Consider the following 25,931-nt stretch of genomic DNA (forward strand, 5'->3'; position numbering starts at 1 on the left):
AATAACTATCATCTCAGGGTGCAGTCTGAGTACATATTAATTCTCGAAATTATTCTTACTTGGAATGCATTGATGAATTCTGAGTTCTAGACCTATACCAAAATACCTCTTGTGTTAAAGTACACGTCTACCAATACACATACTGATACTCAATACCGAGAGGCATTTATAAAATGTAAAAATTGAGACTAAAACCACCTGGATTACCATTACAGAGAAATGCATTACTGTGCAAAAGTCATTTAACCATTTAAGTAATTTCCAGTAAAAACAGCCATTAAGTACAAGTTCAGTTTTCAGAAAGTATCTCTGAGGAGGTCAGATCTAAGAATAATTGATAAAACTTGCATAAGGAAGGGAAAGGTCAATGGAAGATAAGTGTAAATGAGGACTAGATTTCAGAAAAGGCTTAAAAAATCTAGTGGAAATGGACCTCAACAGTACAGTTCTTGGCTTGGATGGAAAAAACTTTGATTGGTATGGTCTGGAATATGGAGAGAAATGATTAGTAGCTCTACAGAGAGAAGCAATACCTTGCAAATACTCTGCTAGAGCCCAGGTTTATATACTAATCTACAGCTAGTCATATGATATACAGCATAGGTTAGTATTCAGGTGAACTGCTGTGCTGGATTGTGGAAGTTCATGGGTTCATGTGATCTCCCAGAAAGATCTGGGAAATGGGGTCTTTACAAAGGTCAGAGCTGGGAGGAAGTGTGACATCACCAAAGGATAAGAAACATCTTCAACATCACCAGTGTGTTTGGGATTACATGGATCGTGAGGAGTAGAAAATGCAACCAACTTCTAAGACTGAACTTTGGAGGTGTGGAAAATGTCTCAACAGATTTCTTTGAAAAAGAAATTTAGTATTTAGAAATTAATTTAGAATTAATTAATTTAGAAAGCAAGATACCTGAAAAGACCGGAGGCTGACAATTTAGCATATTCGATTAAGTGACCCTTATTAGTTCCACAGTGGGGAAATTTCACCTCATACACACTAGTGCGGACACACACTAGGGGGCAGTGAGCACACTCGCCCGGAGCAGTGGGCAGCCCTATCCACAGTGCCCGGGGAGCGGTGGAGGGTTAGGTGCCTTGCTCAAGGGCACCTCAGTCACGCCCTGTCGGCTCAGGGGATCGAACTGTCGACCTTCTGGTTGCAAGGCCGGTTCCCTAACCTCCAGCCCATGACTGCCCTCATATCAGCCTAGCACCACCTTTCTGTTTTTCTTGAGTACAGCAAAACGTGTCATCGAGTTTCAGATTGAAATATCGGTCAAATCTAAACATCTCTCCAATACTGACCATTCTTTAACAATAATCAGATACTGATATGATTCTGATATCATTGTGCCTCCCTGTTTTGTATACCATGACACGCACCATTACCACTATATTTATAAGAAAACTGAGAACAAGGATGTAAGTTAATTAGCCTGTGATTAGTGTGCTTGATTGAAGCTATGTGTTACTGGAGGATCTCAACCAGAGGCAATGTAAATATTAGCTGTGTGGTGATCAAATAGGCTCTTTTACTTCTCGCACCCTTTCCTGTGTGTTTGTGCAAAGAGCAATTCAGAGCATATGCTAACCAGCATGAAGTAAAATGGTCCTATCAAACCATAAAGCAAGATGAATCTCTTAGTAAATTAGCCAGATTCCGAGCTGTGGTGCAGCGCACTAGCAGAAGACTCTGGGAAAGATCCCCCTTCCTGTAATTAGTAGCTCCGGCTGCAAGCCTCTGTTGCTTTTACCCCCTGTCTTAATAGGAGCGCAGCTGTTCGTGACAAAATGCATTTGTCTGCCTGTCTGACTGGATCTAACCTAAACAATATAAATAGGAGAGTGGCCATTTTGCTCATTTGTCCTTAGTCAAAACCTAATTAATAGCATCTGTTTTAATTATGAACTCTGCAAACCTCTTATTTTCTGGAGCAATTGGTTTCATGCGGCAGGATTTTTGATAGACTTTGTTCAAAGTTTATTACTTTGTTTTCTTTTACGAAGGACAACACTTGGAAAAACAACGAGATGACGCACGCGATCAGAGACTGACATTGAGATGCATCTTCAAACGTGCGGGAAATGTTCCGCTCTTAAAAGGATATGTAAATTGGACAGTGGCGGATGTAAAACGCTTGACCTTTCAGCATCTCGGATTTTTGTCAGTGCTGTGTTGATAAAATTAAAAATAGGATATCACAAGAAAATCTGCAAACGTTTTATGTTGGGTCACATTCCTTCAGCAAGCGTCCGAATAAGGTGGCATACGGCTGATAGACAGTGCTTACTGTGCCGCGAACAATGGTGACGCACAATGTGAGCTTGTCGAGATAAGATGCAGATAATATCAGCGGACTTTGGAGGAATGGAAGAAGGTCATCTGGTCTGATGAGCCCTATTTTCTTATACGTCACGATGGCAGGGAATGTGTGCAGCATTTACCTGGAGAAGTGATGGCACCAAGATTCACTGTGGGAACAAGCTGGTGGACGGAGTGTGAACGAAGCTGGTGGATGAAGCTCTGGACAATGTTCTGCTGGGAAACTCTGGGTCCAGGCATTCATAGGGATGTCAATCGGCATTGGCCACCTACATAAACATTGCTTTGGACCAAGTACACCTTCATGGAGATGGTATTCCATGATTGCACTTGCATCTTTCAATGCCTACCACACTGCACATATTGTTTAGGAATGGTTTGAGGAGCAAGATGAGGGGTTCAAGGTGTTGCCCCGGCCTGTGGTGACTCTACCTCGCAACTTACAGGACTTAAAGGATCTCCTGCTACTTTGTTGGTGCCAAATACCACTGGGCACCTTCACAGGTGTTGTAAAGTCTATGTCTTGGCAGGTTGGCGATGTTTTGGTGACATGCAGAAGAACAACAGCATATTAGGCTTATTAAATTGCTCCCTAAGAGCACAGTTGGCAAGAGAAGGCAGTGTTGCATATTTGGTGGCATGTTGCTAATGATTGTGTCTGGACTGTTCTAAACTTCAGTTGCTAATTAAAACACAGTAAATGAATAAATTCATTTATTTAATATGTAAATATTTGTTTCTCCCAGATTGGAGCGATCATGCAGTTGATGTAGTTGGTGTAATTAAATGTTTTCATTGATAAAATATCCAAAACATCACACAGTATCAGGTCTGTTTAACCCACATAGTGTGGGTTAAATTCATGAGATATCTTTTCCACAAAAATTCCTTAATAAGAAATGAATTCCTTGATATTCATTGTATTCCTCAAAAATCTTTGATGTTTTTTTTTTGAGGCAAGAATATTTTATTCCTTCACATTCTGTGGAATCTTCAAAAATGCTTGAGTCAATTTGTCAGTTTAAAAACCTATTTTCATCTGACTTCTAATCTTGGTAAAAGGGTCAATTCATTTACTATAGTACTGCAGGAAATTGATGATTTTTATCGTCATTTTCTGTTGTTATCAAAAATGTCATTTCTACATTTTACCCATTTTATCACTCGATAAGCCTCTTCTTTACATATCTCAATTTGTTCCACATCAATTACTGTTTAGAATTCAGACACCAGTTGTCATAACCTGTAGTTAGCTGTCAACTTGCTACGAGGACTGGCCTATTGTTCATGTGATAGTGTAAGGTACATTAAGTCTAAAAAAAGTCTAAAAATTAGGTTTTTTTTTTTAGGTATTATTTTTTTTACAGACAGCAACACAATAGAAGCAACACTTGAAATTGGCTAGCTAGCTGGTGTAAGCTATCTATGTATTATTTCTATTGTGTTACTTTCATTCATTCATTCATTCATCCATCCATCCATTCATTCTCTCAAACCATTTATCAGTAGCAAAAACCCATGGGGAAAATAATTGGGAAAAAATTGATGTAATCCAGCTAGCAATTTCTGAGCATTGTTTCTACTGTATTGTTGTTAGACATGTGTTGAGAAATGAATGAATGAATGAATGAATGAATGAATGAATGGATCATTCATTCAGGTGCATCTTTGCTGAGTCAGTTTAAGAAAAATGCATTTCAATAGTATTAATTTCATCTGTTTTACTGTATATCATCACTGTCCAAAGAAAACCATGCATCTCTATTTTTGATTATTTTTTCTTGTATAAAAGGACCAATGGGAACATGTGCAATACAACCTTTTTTCATTAACTTACATTAAAAGTTAAGAACAGTTTTAACTTCTCTTGTAAAACTAACATTTTTTGGATACTTTTCTTTGGACTTTTCTAAGTATCAAGTTTCATGACAGAAACATTCATGTGACGATCTTTATTTATATTATTACGCTGAAGATGACGATAAAAACAGGACACGTTCTCCTTGTAAAAAATCACTGATGCCGATACTGATGTCATTTTGACCCCTTTTATGTGTTTTTGCAGTTATTTTAGGGTCATGCATTCTAGCATTACCATTTAAAACAAAACAAATAAAATAAAATAACGAGACATGGCACTATTTCACAACTTTTCTGCCTAAAATAGCAAAATACCACGTTGTGTATTGTTTTCTCCTTGTCTGATGGTCTCGACCGTTTTCTAAGTGCCTTCTAATATGTCTTCTTGATAAAAAAAAGATGCTGTGATATTTTTCTTCAAAGTTTCCTCAAGGTAGGCAAATTTAATAATGCAGCCATTATGCAAATGCTCTCATTAAATAGAAAATGCATGGCAACAAAGAAGATGCCTCCAAACATGTTATGTTGTTTGTAACATTTACAAACACTTATTCGCAGAGCCTGCGCTGTTTATCATACCAGTCTAATGAAAAATGGATAAGATGAATTAAAAAAACCCCAAAAAAGCCCTGCGATTAGATTATGATGCCCTAGATGAGTGCAGGATGGCGTGAAGTCTGGCTGTTGAGTAGCTTTGATGATGCTTTGTCATATTATTTGTGCACTTTTTGTTTTGATTTACGCTGAGCTGACGACCCACCCCCTGATGATAATTAAAACAAAGCAGTCAGGGTGGGCTGTCTCCGAGTGTGCCGTTTGTTCAAACTGTACCTGTCTTGTTCAGAGACAACAGAAGCGTCACTATGCCATGTCTCTACCGCTGTGTTTTGACTGTGTGTTCAGATATAGTCAACAGCACCTCAGCGTTAGTCACTGAGTTTAATTCTGTTCTGTGGACATTTCTGATGTTATTTTAATAGCAGATTATCACAAAGGTGGGTAGAGCAGTCCAACCTAAACTAAAGACACTTTATGTGAAGGCTACCCCTAATAGGGACATAACATGTGCATAAGCACTGTGTTTATATAGCAGCACTTGAGTGCCGGTAACTGCAAGATAATATAAGCTGTTTTATTACTTAAAGGATGCAGGCTTGACAAAAGAGGACTTAAACCAACGTACCAACCAAGACTAACCAACAGCATTTTGTTCCATTCATTACACTGTTATGAAGCATAATTCCCAAGTAATGGAACTTTAGCAGAGGCCTTGTTGGATACAGCTTTTATCAGTTGTATATATTTCCATTTCAGTTGAAGCACAAACTAAACTTTGTTAAGTGGCTGCAGTAGCTTATGTCTTAATTCAAATGTCTTTTTAATAAATACAGTTGATTAGAAAAAAAACAGCTGTAATAACACACTTTTTCTTTTGATGCTTAAGGGGAATTTTTGCATGAAAATAATCGCGGAAGTCCAAGGGTCTTGCCATAGAACTGATATATAGTGTTCAAAATATCTTTACATATAGAACATGGGGGCTGGACTTAGTTCTTAGTTTGCACTAGCCTAAATGTGTTTTTGCACAAGTGAGTTGTAATTTGGCTTTACTCCTTATAAGACTTTTCAAATCTGCCGACTAATGACTGAAACAATTTAAGCAGCATATGTGTATTTTATAAGTAATATTTATTTTAGTTCACGTAGTAAGCTGAGAAATAAGGGTAGGCCAATAGACCTGCTTGCCGTGTCTTCTTGTCAGCTCCTGAAGTCCACCTCACACATAGTAGATACAGTTCAGAGCACAGCTATACTACAACGCTGTACTACAATGTACTACAGACTCTATGCATATAAATCGAAACCTTTAGCATCATTTATGAATACAGCCATTTCAAGCTGTCTGCTTTTCAAGTTTTTGAAAAAGGCAAACGAAAAAGGCAAAAAATTGCTTTTTGTGATCTAATTCTGGATTTAATGCAGTAATGAGAACAATACATAGTGTGCAGTACATCGATGCTGAATTTTGGCACTGATAAGTGCAAGTTCAATTAGATCAATGGTTTTTGGTTGATGGATCACAGATATGAAGTTAAAGGTCTCCAGCCAAATAATGCTTCTAACACACTACAGTGGTAAACCTCACACACATATATTGTGAAAATAATATGCATCAATGTGTAGGTCAGACTTCAAAACCTTTCTAAAATGTTCTCTTCACATTCAATCGGGTGATTTGTCCTTTTTTGCTGGACATTCTAAGGACAACTGCAAACATTAGGTTTGTCTGGTCGATGTACTTTGGCCTTTTCAAAACTGTGGACCAGTGGAGCTTCTTACCAAAAGGGTTGCTTGGAGTGAACTACTTTTGATTCCATAAAGAACCTTTCGGTATATACAGAACAAGCCCATCAGCTTGTATTATAAGCATTTTGAGTGAGCAGGTTCTTTCAGTTAGTACAGTAAAACATGGTCATCAACTCAGTGTTACAGAAACAGCAAATATGAGCCTGAATCAGCACAACAATACTCCATTGAACTCCAGGTCAATAGCCAGAGTGGAACTGTGTAGAAAGTAGTTTAAGTTGCAGATTTTCCTACAAGTGTACTTAATTACTATGATTTGAAAATGCTTAAGTACAAATGCATCATTGAGTTCTCCAGATAGTTTATATCGCTGTTGTGGGAAGAAAACCGCATATCTCAATTTTGACGCTTTTCAGCTTTTGACATCGTTTGAAAATATCTGTTTCCCTTTACCTTGTTTGTTACTTTCATGATGATTGGACTAAAATAAATGACTCAAAAAGTCTTGGAAAGACGTCTGGTTCCATTGACTTACATTAAAAGTAAAGTAGGTTTTTTCCTTCTCCTGTAAAGTTCCCATTTTGGAGATAGGAGGTTCTCATCCAACAACAGTGATATATGGAAACTAAGCCAAGCTTTGAATGCACTGTTGTGATGGCATGAAAAACATTTACATACAGTACATCCACCTCTTCAGCAGCAGATTAGCCCCACCCATTATTGTTAAGGGCAGCCCAGTTGTTTCAGCCCAGACTGCTTTTTCAATCAGGCACGATACAGGGCAGCAAATCAGAACAGAGTCACTTAACATATTGTTCTATGCAAAGGTTTGAGCAGTCAGATTACATGTTTGGTTGATTTTCTAGGAGGAGCCAAGTTCACACATCCAGAACATTTTAATACACGGCTTCTATTTATTTGCACAATTTAACCCACTGGAGAAATGCCCATCCATTATGAAGCTATACGGAGTGTTTTAGCTTGACCTGCTTTTTAAATGAATTATGCCAATCAGAACTAAGATCATTTACATATCAGACAGCCTATTTAATTCAAAAGGAAAAAGAAAGGTCATCTGTCTGCTTTTGCTGCCTAAACCCCACTCATATCAGCTTCAAGGGAAAATATATGAAAGACGAGACAAACGTAGAACAAAGCATTCCTCTTTAAAGGGAACTTGAGCAGTGTAATGTTTCCATAAAATGCAATAAATAAAACACCTCAGGTTTGTTTAATTAAAAAAAGAGCCAGTTGTGCTGGGACTGGAATAACTTTGCTAATGTGCACCCAAGGAGAGCGGAGTTTCTTGAATCTAACTGTACAGATGGTCGAGTTTGTGACAGCATATTGCGGCGGGGAACTGCGAAGGACGTCTGACAAAGTCAATTTAAGTTTTAAAAGAGTTAAAAAAGAAAAAAAAAAAGCTTAAGTCTCTGAGGTTTACATATGTACGCTTGGTGGAATTTACTGTAGCCCTCTGGTGATTAAAAAAAAAAAATAAAAATATATTTCGTGGCAGAAAACAGCACAGCATGCTGCCAGATTGTGAATTAATTAAGTACTGTATGTGTGAGGATAGTGTGTTTGGTAGAGCATACCGGTGTGAACAGAATGCCCGGCTGCCTGTCTCCTTGCTTCTGCTTCCCCGCACGGCCCACTAAACCTGTTTGATTAAAGCTCTCCCTGTTTGTTTTCTCGTGTCTTGCAGCACGTCCACGTCCACGTGTTGCCGAGGAGAGCCGGCGACTTTGAGAGGAACGACAGCATCTACGACGAGGTAACGACCTGATATATTGTCAAGAAGCTGTGGCAGATTGCATGCACCGTTCACATCAAGACCTAGTAAATACACACGGGGGTCACTGCTGTGATGGCATGCTCGTAAACATCACCGGTGCGCCAGATTGTGCATCCTCAGGCAAACTGTAAATACAGTAGGATAACAAGGCCCAGCGTTGCCGTTGCCTTTTTTTTGTATCATGTCAGGAAGCATCAAGGATTTTGTGATTTTGCTATCTTTGGAAATCTCACAATGGCCTAGTGCTTGGAAAATTTACATGATTCAACTGTTTGCATATGGCTACATTAATAGAATGTTGCCTTTTATATTACACACTTTTGCAATTTTTCTGTTCTAGTGTGATTTGTTCATGTGGAACTGATTCAGCACATTTAAAGGGGAATTAGGCAGATTTTTCGAATCGTCTGCTTGCTTAAATGGATAACATATAAACAAAGCCGTTTAGAGTGGTTTGATGTCAAATGCTCCATTGGGGAGAAACCTATAATTCAGAATTGTTCACAGTGATGGTGATAGAACCCAGACGTCTGAAGGGTTTAATACCTCTAAAAGATACCTCACATATGGATATTGCATGAAATAGTTATGGATTTGCTGCCTGATTTATGCTTTTTTGTAGTTTTGCAAAGTTTTAATCTAGAATGTTTTTAAAACGGTCCACAAAAATTTTTTTCTTTCTCTCAAATGTAATACTTGGCTGTTTTATTGATATCAACATTACATACAAGCATATCGCTGCTGTCGGAACAAAACCTTGTGTCTCCATTGTTGTCGTTTTTCAGTTTTTGACATAATTTGAAAATGCCCGTTGGCCTTTACATCGTATATAAAATTTATGATGAATGGAGCAAAAGAAATGGCCCAAAATGGCTTGGAAAAAGTCGGGTTCCAATTACTTACATTACAAGTACAGTAGGTTTTTTTACTTCTCCTGTAAAGTTACAATTTTGGAGGTTTGAAGTTTTGTTCCCACAACATATGCAATGTTATATGCAAGAGTTTGAATGGTGATTTTTCACCATTAAAAATTTTTACATAATTCTGAAGTTGCGATGTAAACGAACTCATTCAGAGTGGTTGAAGTGCAGTGGCTCATTTTAGAGAAAGTTATAGCAAGCAAGCAATTTTCCTTACTATGATTCATTTGGGGGACTATGTGGCCTTCAGCACCCCACATGTACCCCATTGGGCAGCGTCTTCATAACCATTTCATGTCATAACTTTCTGTGAGGGAGCTGTTAAGGGTGAATGTCTGCTTCCTATCACCACCACTGTCGATAATTCTGACTCTAAGTTCCTCCAGAATTGGGCATTTCACACCAAACACTCTGAATGACTGTGTTTACATCTTAACCGTTTAATTAGGTAGAAATGTTGAAAAATCAACACTTACCTTTTAAAAGGAAACGTAAAAAATAGGACTTTTCTGCAAAATGTTTATGCACAATTTCCATTTATTTAAGTGTAACATATGGGGGTGGTGGCAGGGGGGATGGGGGTAAAACAGAAAATAGACTATGTGCTTTTTCATAGACCTCATTTTATATTTTATTTTCTTTCCAATATGTTAAATTCAGCAAATAAGCAGTAATTGTGCATTAAAATCTGCTTCTCTGTACAAGATGTGTTCACTTATTTCACTTAGAAAATCAACAAAACGTCATTTGACTGGGGGTGCCCAAACTGTCCCATATAAAACCTCAGGGGACATATATAGGTTCACTGGTCATTTCAGAAAGTAGAAGTCTAAGTCAGTGCGTTTCTTTACAGTGAACCATTTTAAACCACTCTATGGTCAAATTATGCAGAAATGTTGAGAAATCTTTGGCGTTCCACATTAAAGCACTGTTTCTTCCGGTGTGCTGCATACTGCAACTTTGTTGGTTTAAAAAGAAGGCAAATGTACTATAATGGCAAATTCATCATAGATATAGAAATACCTGCAAGGCCTTTCGGTCCCACAAGATATGATTAGCTGCTGAACCACAGTATTCTGACACCAAATAATTCAGTTTGCTATTTCCGTATGTATAACTGTGACATTTTAAATGTGTAATCAGTGATGCCATACTGAATGAATACCAACCACTATGGTCTATTCTAATAACCACTTCTAATAAAAGCAGCCTTGGTTTATTAATACCCCGGAGTGCTTCAGGGAGAAATGGAGCGCCTCGGCACTGCTAGCCTTACCGCTGTAATACAAATATGCTTGTTTTTAATTTGCATGTGATCAAATGGGCTATTGTGAGAACAGCTCTGTCATAAATAAGCACACACACACACACACACACGTGTGTGTGTATATATATATACATATATATATATACACTCCTACGTGTGCTAGCTCGAAAATGAGTAGCATTTTTCTCAGAAATGGTCACGCTTCGCTATAAATAATCACTGCTAAACGCCCAAGCGCTAAACATTTTATAACCTGAGCAAAGGACGTTTACTCCCTCATAAAGACTATTTAAGAAACAATGGATGAGTTCAGCTTCCCTGTGCCTCTGAGGATTATCTCGGGACGTGCTGAATGGCTGCCATACTGCCGCTTGTTTCTCCTTTTTTCCAGATATTGTAAGTGACATGTGTAGGTGTTCTGAATGTTCCATTTCAAGGCCCGAAGAGTGATGCAGTGAGTGGTTCATAAGTGTAGTGAGGTATTCAGTATAATATAGGTCTGTATAGTGTCCTTGATGAGCCAAAGCAATGACTGAGCTAATAAACAGCTATATGCTATGCCTTTTGTGCTAGTTTTAGGAGCAAATAGGGGGCATTATGTCCAGAAAACCTATGCATGTTTGTATGCATACATATCTAGCATGCAAGTTTTTTACAGCTGGAAGCATTTCTCTGCCACGCGCATGTGCATTTGAGGGAAGACCATGTTAAAAGTGGGAGGAGTCTGCAAAAATGGGTGGAGATACTGGAGCTGGGCTGATTAACTATTCCATTTGCTTTGCTAAATTTAGGGAAATTAGCAGCAGCCAGTTTTGTGCATTTATTAGTGGTTGACGTCCATATATATATATGTATGTGTGTGTGTGTGTGTGTGTGTGTGTGTGTGTGTGTGTGTCCATATAAGGAACGCTGGGTCTAAGCTGTTAGCTGTTCACCTTTATCGGAAAGATGAATGCCGTATTCCAAAACTACTGCTATCATGCTCTGTAGTAAACAAGAGAGCTCCAAAGCTGAAGCACTTCTCCTACACACAGTTTCCCCGTGACTGTGTCACTAATCTCCTGACTAAAAAGGTTGTTAAGGAGTGGGCATACAAATACTTCACTAGTGCACTTATAAAAGCTTGTTGGTTTGCGTGGGATATTTTGTCGAGGTTGCCAGTCATATGAAGGTAATTCAGCACACAACAATGTAAGCTTGCATGTTTCAGTATTCATATATTGCCTCCTTGATAACCTCATAATTCAGAGGATCCAGTGATGTTTGGGAAAAATAACGCACACAGGACGAATCATATCAGGTTTGGTATATGTACATTTACACCATTTGGCAGACACGCTTATCCAGAGTGACTTATAATTTAAATCTTTTAGATTTTAGGTGAGGGTAGTGTTAGGAGTCTAGCCCAGGGATTCTTATTGGTGTAGTGTCAGGTGCTTACCAAGGTGGGGGATTGAACCCAAATCTACAGCATAGAGGGCAAAAGTGTTACCCACTACACTATACCAACCATTTCTGTAAAACCTCAAGGCACGATAGCAGTGATTTTCAAAAAAGTCGTCCATCTTTCCCTGTAGAGAAGAATGGCTTAGGCCGTGTTAATCCCTAGTGGTTCCTGTAGTTCCCTCAGAGCTTTATATTTAAGCAAGGGAACATGTGTAGCTCAATTAGCATACATTCCTATTAGCTATAGTGTTATAGCCAATGACATTGTAAGTTAATTAAACAGTTTATCTATATCAAACAACTATGTTAAGAGATATATTTTTATTTTTCAAAAACTTTCTTGTAAGAAAAGCAACTGATGAGCTGATGAAGCCTCACTTGGCAAGGTAACCTCTAATGAGTTCTACAAAATGTTATTATTAAAATGAACCAAATACTGTTTTCCTATAGGCTGTTTCAGAATCAGAATAAGAATAAAAATCAAGCTTTATTGGCCAGGTTTGTTTACACATACAAGGAATTTGGTTTGGTTACAGGTTAGCTCACAGTGCACAGTATCAGACAGACAATACACATGTACTGAATAAAATAAAATGAAATGAAATGAAATTGAAAAATAGGAAGTGTTTCCTCCACCATTACTCTTAATTCTTGCTTGCTAAAAACGTTTTGGTTTAAATATTTGTGAACTTTTCAAGAATGACATTTTAGCACATTCCTACTGACTTCACAGGGCTCTGGTTTAATGAATGAGAATTAAGCCTAATCATCGATTCCCTTTCAGTTGAAATTCTCCACTCATAGTCCTGTGTAGTCCAGGCCGGGGCATATTCCCCTGCCCAAGAAAGGGACCACGGTGTTCATCTGGAAGTGCTGTTCAGATTTTTTTTTCCTAGGAAAGCTTTTGAATGACTGTCTCTCCATTTGTTTGCCTGTCCATCTGCCTGTCTCCTCTCACTCCACTGGCTACTGTCGCTCACTCTTGCTTTGTCGCTCTCTTCTCTTTCCCCCTTTGTTTCTCTGTCTTCCCCCTCTTGTTCCTCTCTTTCCCCGGATCGAAAGCCTCGTCTGTGTTGAAGCTGATCCCGTCACTGGGATGGTGTTTATCCTGAAAGCGCTAGGCATGGGCCTCGCGAGTGCGATTTTATTTGTCACTTTATTTAGACGACGTGACGCTCGGCGGCAGACTCACGCAGTGTGGTCATAAAGTGCCTGACAGCGTCTCTCTGAAAGATCTCCAGCGCGGCTTTTTGCGTTCCCTCCCGCTCTGATGTAGCAGATGGCAGTTCCAATTTTCTTTGCAGTGTCACCTTGCCAGAAGACAAAAAAAAATCACAACTATCGTCACACATCGTGCTTGTTTTGTGCCTTTCTGTTCTTTTGTCTCATTCTTTAACGCCCCGACTTGTCAGGAGATATAATGGAAGAGGAAAGAGCACAGTTTTAGTCTTCCACGTGCATTCGATTAATAATCCGGGAAAAAAGGTTTCATCAAACGGTGACACTGTTGCGAAAAAGCTTGGAACGGGCCTACAGACAATGACAGCAATTAACGCTTTGTATTCGTCTCTTGTTACTTCTGTCTCATCGGGGTTCCTTCTCCCTAATGCATTAACTGGCTATTAGCCAATATGGGCACTCAGGTTTTTAAAAGAAAGCTTGTTCTGTGAGAGAATAGCAATATAAGGCCCCATTGTTGAGGTGCATTGTCAGCTTTAGCCTTGCTAGGAGTCTTCTAAAGGACCTCTCATTACCACCACAGAGGTCAGTGGATAAAGCACAGTCAGCTTCCCTTAACACCTCTTTATTGGCTGTAAATGTGGAAAAATGAGGGAAGAAATGTAGTCCTCAAAAGTGCACTGCATAATAGGGCCTTTTCATGTCGGCGGCGTGAGAACAAGACGTTAACGGTTAAACAGTCCACTTCAGAATTAGCCCTGCCGTAATACGCCTACTAGAGGGGTAATCAATTTTGATTCCCTCTAACTAATGAGCTAACCGACGTGTTCAATAACATCTCCAGGCTAAAAAAGAAAGATAAATGTTATCAATGAACGCCTGCAGAAGCAATTGGCAGTCACCTTATTGTGATAGGTGAGAGAAAGTTCACACAAGCTGCAAACAACAATGTTTAAGGCCGTCTGCTAAAGACACAAGCCAAGCAGAAGTACATTTCAGCGTTCAGAGTTTTAAATATGGGTATTGTGAAGGATGGTGATATGTCTTTAGATTGTGTTGCCGTTCTTTATTAATCCTTGTTACAGTTTTAAAACAAACTGTTCATGCCAATGTCCATACATTCCTACACTGCACAAAACTCATTCATCATAATCTTGATGTCATGACCATTCACACTGTTGCATATGGCTTCCCATTCAGCTTCCATTCACATGGAAGTTCTAAGGACTGTTGTTACTGCAGACTGTCTGTAGCAGAGCTATTAAAGTGGAAGTTGGGGAGAAAATGGTTAAATGTAGCTGCAAATGGAATCAAAAGGATCATTGCAGCCTTCCAAAGTATCCAAACATTGGAAAGAAGTGTCTGAGGTGGAATTTTTCCAGCACCCCTGAGTTCAAGTTTCAGTCTGAACCGTTTTGTCCTTTTCAGCTCCAACTGCTTTTCTGAATGATGCACAATACAGGCCAGCCAGAGAAAGAAAGCACAGGTCATTTGAACATCGTCATATCATCGCTGTCCAAAGAGAAATAAGTATTTCCAAAATGGTAACTTTGCAGGATGTGACAAAAACATCCTTAATGTCCTTAAAGATATTTTATTCCAGCTGATTATGGGGCATTTCTATTGGTCCAATAATCATGAAATTTTCACACAATGTAAACGAGAAGTGTTGCGTTCAAATTATGTCGAAAAATAAAACTGGCCAAAAAATGGAGACACATGTTTTTGTTTGGACAACAATGATAGGCAAATGTGAAAGTGTGGGAGCTCCTGGTCTGATTATATGTTTTGTTGATTTTTAAAAAAGAAAATAAGTTCACATCTTTTACAGTGAACACACTGGAGATGCATAGTCAATGTTTATTTGCTCACTAACATGTTAAGAAAAAAATACATATACTGTGGCATGTACAGAGGATATGACATGTTTACTATTAAGTTTTGTTTTTCCCCAATATGTTAAATTCAGCAGTTAATTGTAGAAGTGTAAACACTAAATTTCAGTACCCTAGGGTGCAAGCTATGTAAATGTTCCCTCAAAGGTACATGGCTCTTTAATGTACTTCAAGTGAGTTTTACCTGTACACTATGTTCACTTTCCTAGAAGAAATGCATAATTTATAGCTTTTTATATCCTAACTTAATGAAAAAAAAAGTGCATGGAGTCAGTGTAACTCAAAAAATCTGATTGCTTAACCATGTTGACCTATAAAACAGTCTGCCTTGATACTTGGAACGCGTAAAATGCTTAAATATCAAAGTTTTAATTAACCAAGGGTTTAATTTAATCAAGGGTCTAGTTGAAATTTGGTTCAACATTATTTGTGGCTGACCTAAAATTTTGAGTTAATTCAACATCCGACAGTAAGTTAACAGAGCAACGTTCTACGCAGACTTTTGCATGTTCAATGAACTTCAAGTCAGTCAGCCATCTTACCACAACCTTCCAGAGGTCAAAACTATAGTACTAAAAATGGAGTTATGGAATGACTGAAATTTGGACCATGCTTGAAAGCCATCTTCCAATCTAAAGCCCTATAAATTTCCATCTCTACCTTCCATTTCCCATTACTAAGTTCTCACAATCTCGAACAGCACCCCATCTCCTGTTCCTTACTCCTTTGTCAGCCCTACAACCATCTAGAAACGATGGTTTTGGCCTCCTAGCTCCAAGCAGAAGCCCCCCAGAACTCCACTCTCCCCTCATACTATCACCATAGGCGGAAGGCACAGTCCAAACCTGCAAAATGTGAGTTGGAAGAACCTCTGACAAGAATAAGAAATATGAGTCGGGTGAACTGTAGTGTCTTTAACTTGAGTTAACTCAAGAAATCCATGGAGTATGTTGCCGTATCACTTTAAGTGTCACCTTTTCCAGGAAAATGTCAATATGTGGGTCCTTCACGATAAATTAAAACTACCAAAAATCATTATGACTTTCCACACAGCTTCCAGTGGCAGCACACCAGTTCTGGTGGTTTAAACTGGGTAATTGGTGTTGCACAGAACTCAAGGTCCCTGGAGAAGAGTATGATAGACAGAGGAAACTTTAGAACAAAATGCTGAGGCATTTCTCTGCCAGCATCAGCTGAGAATAGTCCGCTCTGATAATATCTCTCATTTCCTATGCCGGGTCACGGCACCCTGAAAGAGTCTCCGTGGGCCTGTAGAGTGCATTTCACTTATTTTGTTCTCTGATTATGTCCCTTCATTTCTCTATTTGTCTGTCCAATCAATAAATGGTCCCCAACCTCGCCTCAGTTACCAAGAGGTCCAGCTACTGCCACGGTGAAATCTAGCCTCCTTCTCTCTCTCTCCATCTGTCTGTCTGTCTCTCTCTCTCTCAAACCCTGATGCCATTTGATAGCTTTGTTCATTAGATCTATATCAATGGCTCTGGCCACAAGCTGTGAAGATACTGAGCTGGGAAGTGATCATATTCCGAGGACACACTCAGTTGTTTTCGGAGCATGATTTATCTCCAGACTCCCTCTCCTCTCTGTGACAGCGTTATTAGAGAACGTAAAGGGGGAGAGGGCAATGTAATGAGAAATATCAATGTATCCTCATGTTCCTCCCTTCGCTGACAGTATACGATCCATCTCCCTGACACTCACCTAGTTAACATTTTTATCAGCGGGACAGAATTTTTAGCCCTCACCCCGCGGCGAGGCTGGGGGCCTCCACTAATAGTTTAGATAAAGATGAAGAATCTGTGACGTCCAGCTTCTTTGGATAAATGATGAACGATGAGAAGGGAAGTTTTGTGCCTTTATTTGTTGCATTGTAACTTTTTTCACGGTGTAGCTAAGAGCGATGGCTTTTTCACTCAAATGGGAGGACTTTACTAGACAGACATTATTAAAACAATTATATTTAATATTGTCATCTTTGTTATTATATAATAACCTAAACTTTCATTTTTAAATTTTTCTTCAAAAACTGCAGCCTAATAATTACAAAGCCCACATATTTTGTTCGCTTGTGATGTCTCATCAGCACTCAAACCTCATAGCTTCTGAAAACCTTTTAAACTGGCAGGTCCAAGCTTTTATTATACTCTTCTATAACTTGTTCTTGTGGGCACATGATATACATGTGCAAACTTTCCCCATAAATAATGTTCCAGTGTCCAATAAATAATAAGTTATTTTGCCAAAATTCTACCCATTTTATACTGGTTGGTCCTAATCTTGAGTAATGCTTGAAGTTTAACACTGACCCATCACAAGGTTAATGCAGCTTGTCCCAATCACACAGCTTTAACAAAACTATGTGTTTCCCATGGTCTCCCTCTGTTAGATTTAGAGAAACGCATCAAGTGAAAGCTAACAACCAAGCAAAAGCTAGTCTAGAAATAACAACCAAGCTGTTAAGCTCACTCATCTGTCTGCTGGTCGTCCATTTGTTCATCTATTCGTCCATTCATCTATCCAACTGGCCATGCCAGCAGTCTGTTTGTGCATTCCTTGGATGCACATTCACCAGTAAAGTACATTCAAACCACACCTTCTTTAAGATATCGCCATATATTAATATCTAGCACTGCCTTCACCCTCTTGGGCATGGAATTCACCAGAGCTGCACAGGTTGCTACTGGAATTCTTTTCCACTCCTCCATGATGACATCACGGAGCTGGTGGATGTTAGACACCTTGCACTCCTCCTCCTTCCACTTGAGAATGCCCCACAGGTGCTCAATTGGATTTAGTTCTAGAGACATACTTGGCCAATCCATCACCTTTACCTTCAGCAAGGCAGTTGTCATTTTGGTGTGTTTTGGGTCATTTGGGTCATTTTGGGTCATTATCATGTTGGAAAACTGCCATGCGGTGCAGTTTCTGAAGGGAGAAGATCATGTTCTGCTTCGGAATGTCATAGTACATGTTAGAATTCATGTTTACCTCAATGAACCACAGCTCCCCAGTGCTGGCAGCTCTCATGCAGCCCCAGACCATTGACCTTGACTGTAGGCAAGAGACAGTTGTCTTGGTACTCCTCACCAGGCTGCCACCACACAAGCTGGACACCATCTTAGCCAAGCATGTTTATCTTGGTCTCATCAGACCACAGGACATGGTTCAAGTAATCCATGATCTTGGACTGCTTGTCTTCAGCAAACTGTTTGCGGGCTTTCTTGTGTGTCAGCTTCAGAAGAGGCGTCCTTCTGGGACAACGGCCATGCAGACTGAGTTGATGCATTGTGCGGCGTTTGGTTTGAGCACTGACAGGCTGACCTCCCACTTCTTCAACCTCTGCAGCAATGCTGGCAGCGCTCATGCGTCTATTTTTTTTAAGCTAACCTCTGAATGTGACGCTGAACATGTGGACTCAACTTCTTTTGCCGACCCTGGCGAGGCCTGTTCAGAGTAGAACCTGTCCTGGAAAACCACTGTATGACCTTGGCCACCATGCTCTAGCTCAGTTTCAGGGTGTTAGCAATCTTCCTATAGCCTAGGCCATCTTTGTGGACAGCAACTATTCTATTTCTCACATCCTCAGAGAGTTCTTTGCCATGAGGTGCCAAGTTGAATATCCATTGGCCAGTATGAGTGAATTGTACCCAGAACACCAAATTTAACAGCCCTGTTCCCCATTCACACCTGGAACCTTGTAACTCTAATGAGTCACATAACACCAGGGAGGCACAACGGCACAATTTGGACATGTTCACTGTGAGGTGGACTCACTTGTGTTGCTAGCTGTTTAGACATTAATGGCTGTGTGTTGAGTTCTTTTCAGAGGACAGTAAATCTATACTGCTATACAAGCTGTACACTGACTACTACAAGTGTTGACCCATGAAAAGATATCATAAAATATTTTCAGAAATGTGAGGGGTGTACTCACTTTTGTGAGATACTGTGTTGTCAGTAAAGGGAGAAACGTCAAGATACTTTGATACAGAGCATCTTAGTCTTGACCTGAAGCACCATTGGGCTGTATATTCTAGAGGTTCCCCTGCTTCCAATACCTGTGATTCAGCTAATGAAGTAATTAATAAGCTCTAACAAGGTGTGCTGGGTGTGTTAGAACAGGGAAAACACTACATGCAGTAATAAACTGATGCTTTTAACAATAGCTTGGAAAATAAAAGTCTTATTATTGAGGCAGAACCAATTAAAAGGGAATTTCACTGGTTTTTCACCAGAAGTTGTGCATAATAAAAAAAAATCAGTCATTCCTAGTGATTTAATTTGAAATGGTTCAATGAAGAGTTTCTTTACAGTGGTGTGATAGGAACAAGGGGTCATGATAGCTCTTTAATTGACTAGCCAGAATGTACATATCTGCTGAATTTTTATATGTAATGCTAATAATGGTAAAATAGGGTTTTTTTGGGTGCCATTTTACCTTATGACACCCTACATGTACCCCTGCATGCCATGAACATGCATTTACAATAAAACACATCTCAAAACGATCAAGAAACAATGGCGCCATGGCACATGTTCACTATGATTTTCTATAGTCAGCTTCTGTGAGGTAGATTTTAGAGGCATTGAATGAACATCTGGTTCCTTTCCTTTCACCACTGGGGACTTTTTTGGCTTTGAACACCCTGCGTATACTTCTCTGCCATGAATATATTTGAAAAACATTTTAGGCCAAAAGCTTATCTTAGACTTGCAATGAAACAATGTGTGCGTTTGCATGCACTTCATTTTCTGATAACTGCTGAAAATCAGATTTACTCAGTATTCTGACCAACACATTTACATGCCCTTGATTAATCAGATAATGGGGAAACTTCAGGTCTACATGAGTCAGGCAGTGATCAGATTTCTGCTTTGCAGCTGGCCAATAAGCTCACAGAAGAAGATGTGATGTAAACATAACGTGAAACTTTGCCCCACTGTACATGAATATATGAGCATACATCATCTAGAAGACATAGGGAAAAATATAATCCTTAATTTCATCAAGCGTGTCGTTTGCTGCCATCTTGCAGGCGCTTCTTGCTCATTTCTAGTGCCATTGTCTGCTTTCACACATGCGCAGACTGAGCCGAAAGAAATCAGAGTAAGAGTTTACATGCACTAAGAAATCTGATTACTGAGCTAAAATCCAGCTCTTTTGATCAGATTTCTAGACCTTAGTCCAATCAAAGAAATTGGAGTAAGCTGTTTACATGACTATTTGAATAATCAGATTACTGCAGAAATCTGATTATGATTAGATTTTTGACTGCATGTAAACACACTCAATGTCTCAGATATCAGGCAGTGGATGTTGTGCAATAACCCTCTGTAAAGTAGATTTTAGAAGCATTAAACCCTTCAGACGTCTGGGTTCAATCACCACCACTGTGAACAACTCACACCAAACCACTCTGAATGAGTTTGCTTACATCTTGACCATTTAATTATGCAGAGATACTAAAACTAAGTGGAATTCACAGACGTGAATATTACTGTTGGTGAACTCTGAGGTTTCGACAGTTCCTGGTCATAACTTTAAGTACGGTTTCCCAGTGCAGTTTTCACAGCAGGTACAGTAGAAATGAAATTTCATAGTGCATGGTGTGGAGCTGAGGGGAAGCGGATGAAGCCTGCTTCAGTACAGTAAATGCCTCTGTCACTTCCAGAGCTTACCTTATTTTCTGCATGGTGAACTTCTCTTCGTCCGGCGCTCCCGCCTTGGAGAAACCCTTATCCTGTCTTTCTGGCTGTTTCGAGCCGAAACAAATGGAATACAGTGATGATCGATATTCATGAGTGTTGGACTGCCTTGGTCTTTTGTCCTTCAGTGTATTTGTGTCCTTGCTGATTTAGTGAAAGGATGCAAAAATGCATCTTTTTGCAAAGCTGTTTTGACTGAAGATAGGTCGCTGGCCCAAGCTGAGACGTTTGGTGACATTGCCGCGACTTGGATTATTGATTTCTGCGTTTTCACCTCCTTTTTTGTGCACATCAGTCTCTCTTTGGTTCCTTCTTTCTATCTGTCCTTTTTTCCTGCTATCAAAAGCTTTTCTCATTCCCAGACCTTGACCTCAGGAACAGTCAGACTGTGTTTAGAGACAGGCCCTCTATTGAACATATTCAGCAGAGACTAAGATGCTAGTTTTTCAAGTGCCACCTGCACTTGTTTAGCAAAATGAATGGAAAGGTTCATGAAATTCTCTCGTTTTCCAGTGAATTGTGAACATCTTGGCGAGTGAAATTATCTTAAATGTCATAAATAATCCAGAATAATATTAATCACTGTGGTACTGTTGCTTGTTCTGTTTATATTTATCACTTTATTTGAAGGTTAGTTAAATCAGGACTTCATAATACATTGAGAATGTACTGAATAATGTATTTTCAAAGCAATACTTGAGTATTTATGAGCATCTTATTCCATTTATTGTTATTGTCCAATGGAAAACTCTGGAAAATAGTAACTTTACAGGAGAATTCTAAGCAGTTTTGGAGCATTTCTACTGGTCTAGTCTTCACTAATTTTCTAATTTTCTAATTTTCACACAATGTAAAGGACGGCTAAAAATGGAGATACATGTTTTTCATTGGACAGCAATGATATGCTAAGTAAATGATATTGTATTAAGAAGCACATTTGTTCTGTTTATAGCACTGTGATGGAGCAAGTAATGGAATGTGAAAGGTAGACCCCTCGTTAACACCACCATATACTGAATATAGAATGCAGAATATTTATTCTACATATTTACACTTAAGTACATTTTATATTAAGGAGACCTATGTAGTTGCAGCACAGCTTACTCTGTGTGCATGTCTGCAGCCATACAGAGCTCATGAATCAAAACGGTTGATCAAAACGAAATACCAATAACTGTAATAACTAGCAGAGCATTGTGACAGTCGCCCAACCCGTTGGGACCAATGACGGCTGCAAGAGAGGGCGGGACGGCGGTGCCTGAGTCTCGTATGCTAATAGCCGTGAATGACAGCCATGTGAGACATGAAAGTGGTGCCTTAACTCACAACTGTGTTATAAATAGAGCAGATGTCCATCACTTTAGTTTAAAGCTTCTTATGCCAATGCAATATAATTGATTTCATAAAACATCTTGTGTCATCTTGTGGTTACTGGCATAAGTAATTCATAAATATCCAAGTATTGCAGAGTATGAGTATGTTATTCAGTGTTCAGTGTCCGTAGCCTTCAAATAAAGTGTTATCAAATTTTTTTCAGCGTGTTTGTAGGCATGTTTACTTGTTTTAAGTTATTTTATCTACTGAAATCTTATCGCATTGGCAGATTTGATCAGAATTTGAAGTGGTGCTTTATTTCTTATTGCACTGGCAAAATGATGAAGTACTTTCACTAGATGAAATGGTGAGAAGAAATAGATTTTAAAAATCTTCTAATACACTGACAACAATCTCATAAAGGGAAAATATTACACATACGAACTAGATTTGAGATAATTCAGCATGTCAAGATGTCATTAGTTGCAGCGAGCACTGAATCTAGGCAGAGTGGGAGACTTGGTGTACACAGCCTATGGGAAATTGCCCGGTAAGCCTGGATGCTTGAACGTGTGCATGTGTTTAATTTATTAAGTGATCTGAGAGCTATATAGGTGCAGGAATGCTACCGATGAGTTCATTTGCATATGATTTAAATGCAGTTGCATAAGTAAGACTCGCTGGGTGAACCTGTGATAGGTATGTGCATGTTTAATGTTTGACAGTCAGCCCAGGGTGGCTGGGTTAGTTCCTTTTATAGATAGAAATAAAATAGAAATGCTAGCTAATTCTGGTAGGGCATGTCACTGACATTTGTAGTGATCTTAAAGAGATGGTGTGGCCAAAAATCCAATTTACAGCTTTTCCCATGGCCAGTCAGTGAAGACATGTTTTCTTTTTTAATTTTCCTCTGGAGCTACAAAGCTCATCTAGTAATGGAAGCTTAGAGGCACTAGCAAATTTTTCAGTATTTAGTGTGATGTCTCTACATATTATTTAAAAAAGGCTAATTTAACAGACAGTAATGATTTGTAAACACTTTTTGACCTGTATTTGAAAATCGTGCAAAGACGAGATATTGAATGTTTGAGTCAATTAACTGTATTGTTTTTCTTTATATACACTTGTTCTACTTTTGATGCCCACCCAAAAAAGTTGTGACTGATGCATATTTACCACTGTGTTACATCACCTTTCCTTTTTCCAGTGTTCAGAAATTATTTGGAAACTGCATAACAATTGTTGTAGTCATGAAAATGGAGCTTTCCCCATTCTTGCTTGACATAACACTGCAGCTGCTCAATAGTCCGGGGTCTCTGTTCAAGATTGTGCTTCATAATAAGCCACACTTTTTTTTGATCAATTATTTATTTATTTTCATTATTTTCCACCTAGAAGCAATAATATACATTACAGAATAAAATCAATAATGGGGGTGATTGTGTACACCTCCCGCGAACTCCCCCTCCCCGAGGCACCCTTCTCCAGTGGCCAGTTCAGTCAAAAACAATGTTACGTTGAAAACAGTGAGCAGAGATAAGATTAGACAAGTTCAAAGCAGTGTTGTAAACATGTCAGCAGCATTCTCCCAAGCCATTAGTGTCTTTTCCTTAGCGCCATGAATGCGGGCAGTTGAAGGTTCCAGGTTGACAACGTCAATACAGAAAAAAATCCACACTTTTTGAATATGAGACAGTTCTGGACTGCAGCTGGGCTAGTCTAGCATCTGCACTCTCTTACTACAAAGCCATGCTGTTGTAACACATGCAGAATATGGCCTGGTATTGTCTTCTTGAAACAAGCAGGGACATTCCTGGAAGATATTGTCAACTAGAAGACAGCATACGTTCCTCCAAAATGTGTATGTATCCCTTCACAGATGTGCAAGTTACCCACTAACATGCATCTATACCATGATGAACCCTGGCCTTTGACAGTTGCTTCGGTAATAGTCAGGATAGTCCTTCTTTGGCCCAGAGAGCTTGACATCCATCATTTACGAAAACAAGCTGAAAGGTGCTCATCATAATACAGAACACGTTTCTACTTTGCATCGATCTGTCTCAGCCCAGAGAAGTCGTCAGTGTTTCTGCATGTTGTTAATATATGGTTTCTGCTTTGTGTAGTAGAGTGTTAACTTGCAGTTGTACATATAGCAACGGGCTGTGTTTACTGTAAAGGGTTTTCCCAAGATTTCCCAAGCCCATGTGCTTTACTATATTATAGTATATAATGTTTATTAACGAAGCATTTTGGTTTTTAAAGAGTGCCTTCTGAGGGTTTGAAGATCACAGGCATTCAATATTGGTTTTTTGGCCTTGTCCTTTATGCACAAAGACTACAGATTTCCTGGATCTTTTGATAATGTTAGGCACTGTAGATGATAAAATCTTTAGCTTTCTTTCCACCACGCATTCAGAAACATTCTTATTTGCTTATTTGCTATTTGCTGACGTAGGTTGTGGTGGTGACAGAACGTTTCATGAATGCTCCTCTTATACCCAGTCATGATAGCCTCACCTGTTTACCTGTTGAATGTTCCAAAACAGGAACTGGTGATCGTTCCACAAAGTTCCCCGTCTAAAATGACCCCTTTCTCAACTTTTTAGAATGTTTCAGGCATCAAATTTTGAACTAGCATATATTTACAAAAGTCTGTTTTTATCTGCATTTTACCCACTTTCCCAGCTTCATGGAATTGGGTTTGTACATGTTCCTTTTTAAGGATGTATAAAGCATCCTGACAGCGTCAGCTTCCCCCATTTGTGATGTTCAGAACAGGCTGGGTCTTTTTTAAGTGTTATTTTTAAATCAGGTTAGCTGGCTCATTGAGAGTGATAGGCAGCAATAGAGACAGGCTCGGTGGATGATAGCAGCTAACCTTTTGCTCAAATCATTTCTCATTTACTTCAGATACATGCCGTGCCAGCGGTCTGGCCCGGGGAAGAGTGTGTTACGTGTCCAGTGACGGACGCTCCCCACGGTACCGGCTGTGCTGGTGTAATTTGATTCTAAAAATTCTTTTGCACCGAGCAGGAAAATCACAGCCCTCTCTTTCCTTTCAACCCTCTAGTGGTTTGCTTTCTTTCTCCTTACATGAGCACAGTTAGCTTTTTAGTGTGAACATATCACGGACACAGCAGACACACCAGATGCTGGTGGGTGGTGTCCGGCGGGGGCTGTCATGGCTTTGTGGGATCAGTTCTAGTTCTTAATTTCTACAGGGAATCATGATAGCATAGTTTTATTCAGGAAATCTTAACACCGTGTAGTTGCTTCACAACTCCTTGTACACTAAAACGTGCACAGGAATCTCTGAAGATTAGCTTTGTGTCCCATCTGGCACTGGATCTGGAATAGAAAATCAGGGGCAGCCGGGATTTTGCGGGATTGTTACAAACATGCTGAGAGTATATATAGACTGATTGACTGTACAGTTATAGAAATTGCCTTATACCCTTGTGGCTCAATTACAGAGAGTATGTAAATCAGACTCTGCCACACTGACTATAAAGGTTTGTGTTGCTTTAGTAATGCAGATTTAAAGGTATAGTCCAGGATTTTTTAGCCTATATATATATATATATATATATATATATATATATATATACATATATATAATAGCTGCTGTTGGAACAAAACCTTTTATCTCCAAAATTACTTTTAATGTAAGTCAGTGGAACCAGATTTTTTCAAAGTAATTTTGGGCTGTTTGTTGTGATCCATTCATCAAGAAATTTTGATTCAATATAAAGGCAAACAGACATTTTTAAATTGTCAGAAACTGAATAACGACAAAAATGGAGATACAAGGTTTTGTTTCGACATCAGCGCTATATATATATATATATATATATATATAGAGATATAGATAGATAGATATAGATAT

The 25,931-nt window shown here is 39.1% G+C and overlaps 1 protein-coding gene across 2 annotated transcripts in view; it reads left to right on the forward strand.

Moving 5' to 3' along the window:
- Positions 1 to 25,931, forward strand: part of fhit (fragile histidine triad diadenosine triphosphatase) — a 476,955-nt gene that overhangs the window by 396,382 nt on the left and 54,642 nt on the right. For both annotated transcript variants that reach the window (XM_037532128.1, XM_017710626.2), the window contains one exon: positions 8,205 to 8,273. In XM_037532128.1, coding sequence (XP_037388025.1) covers positions 8,205 to 8,273 — 69 coding nt within the window. The remainder of the gene's footprint in view (positions 1 to 8,204; positions 8,274 to 25,931) is intronic.

Source organism: Pygocentrus nattereri, chromosome 21, assembly GCF_015220715.1.
Source record: "Pygocentrus nattereri isolate fPygNat1 chromosome 21, fPygNat1.pri, whole genome shotgun sequence".
NCBI classification, from domain to species: domain Eukaryota; kingdom Metazoa; phylum Chordata; class Actinopteri; order Characiformes; family Serrasalmidae; genus Pygocentrus; species Pygocentrus nattereri.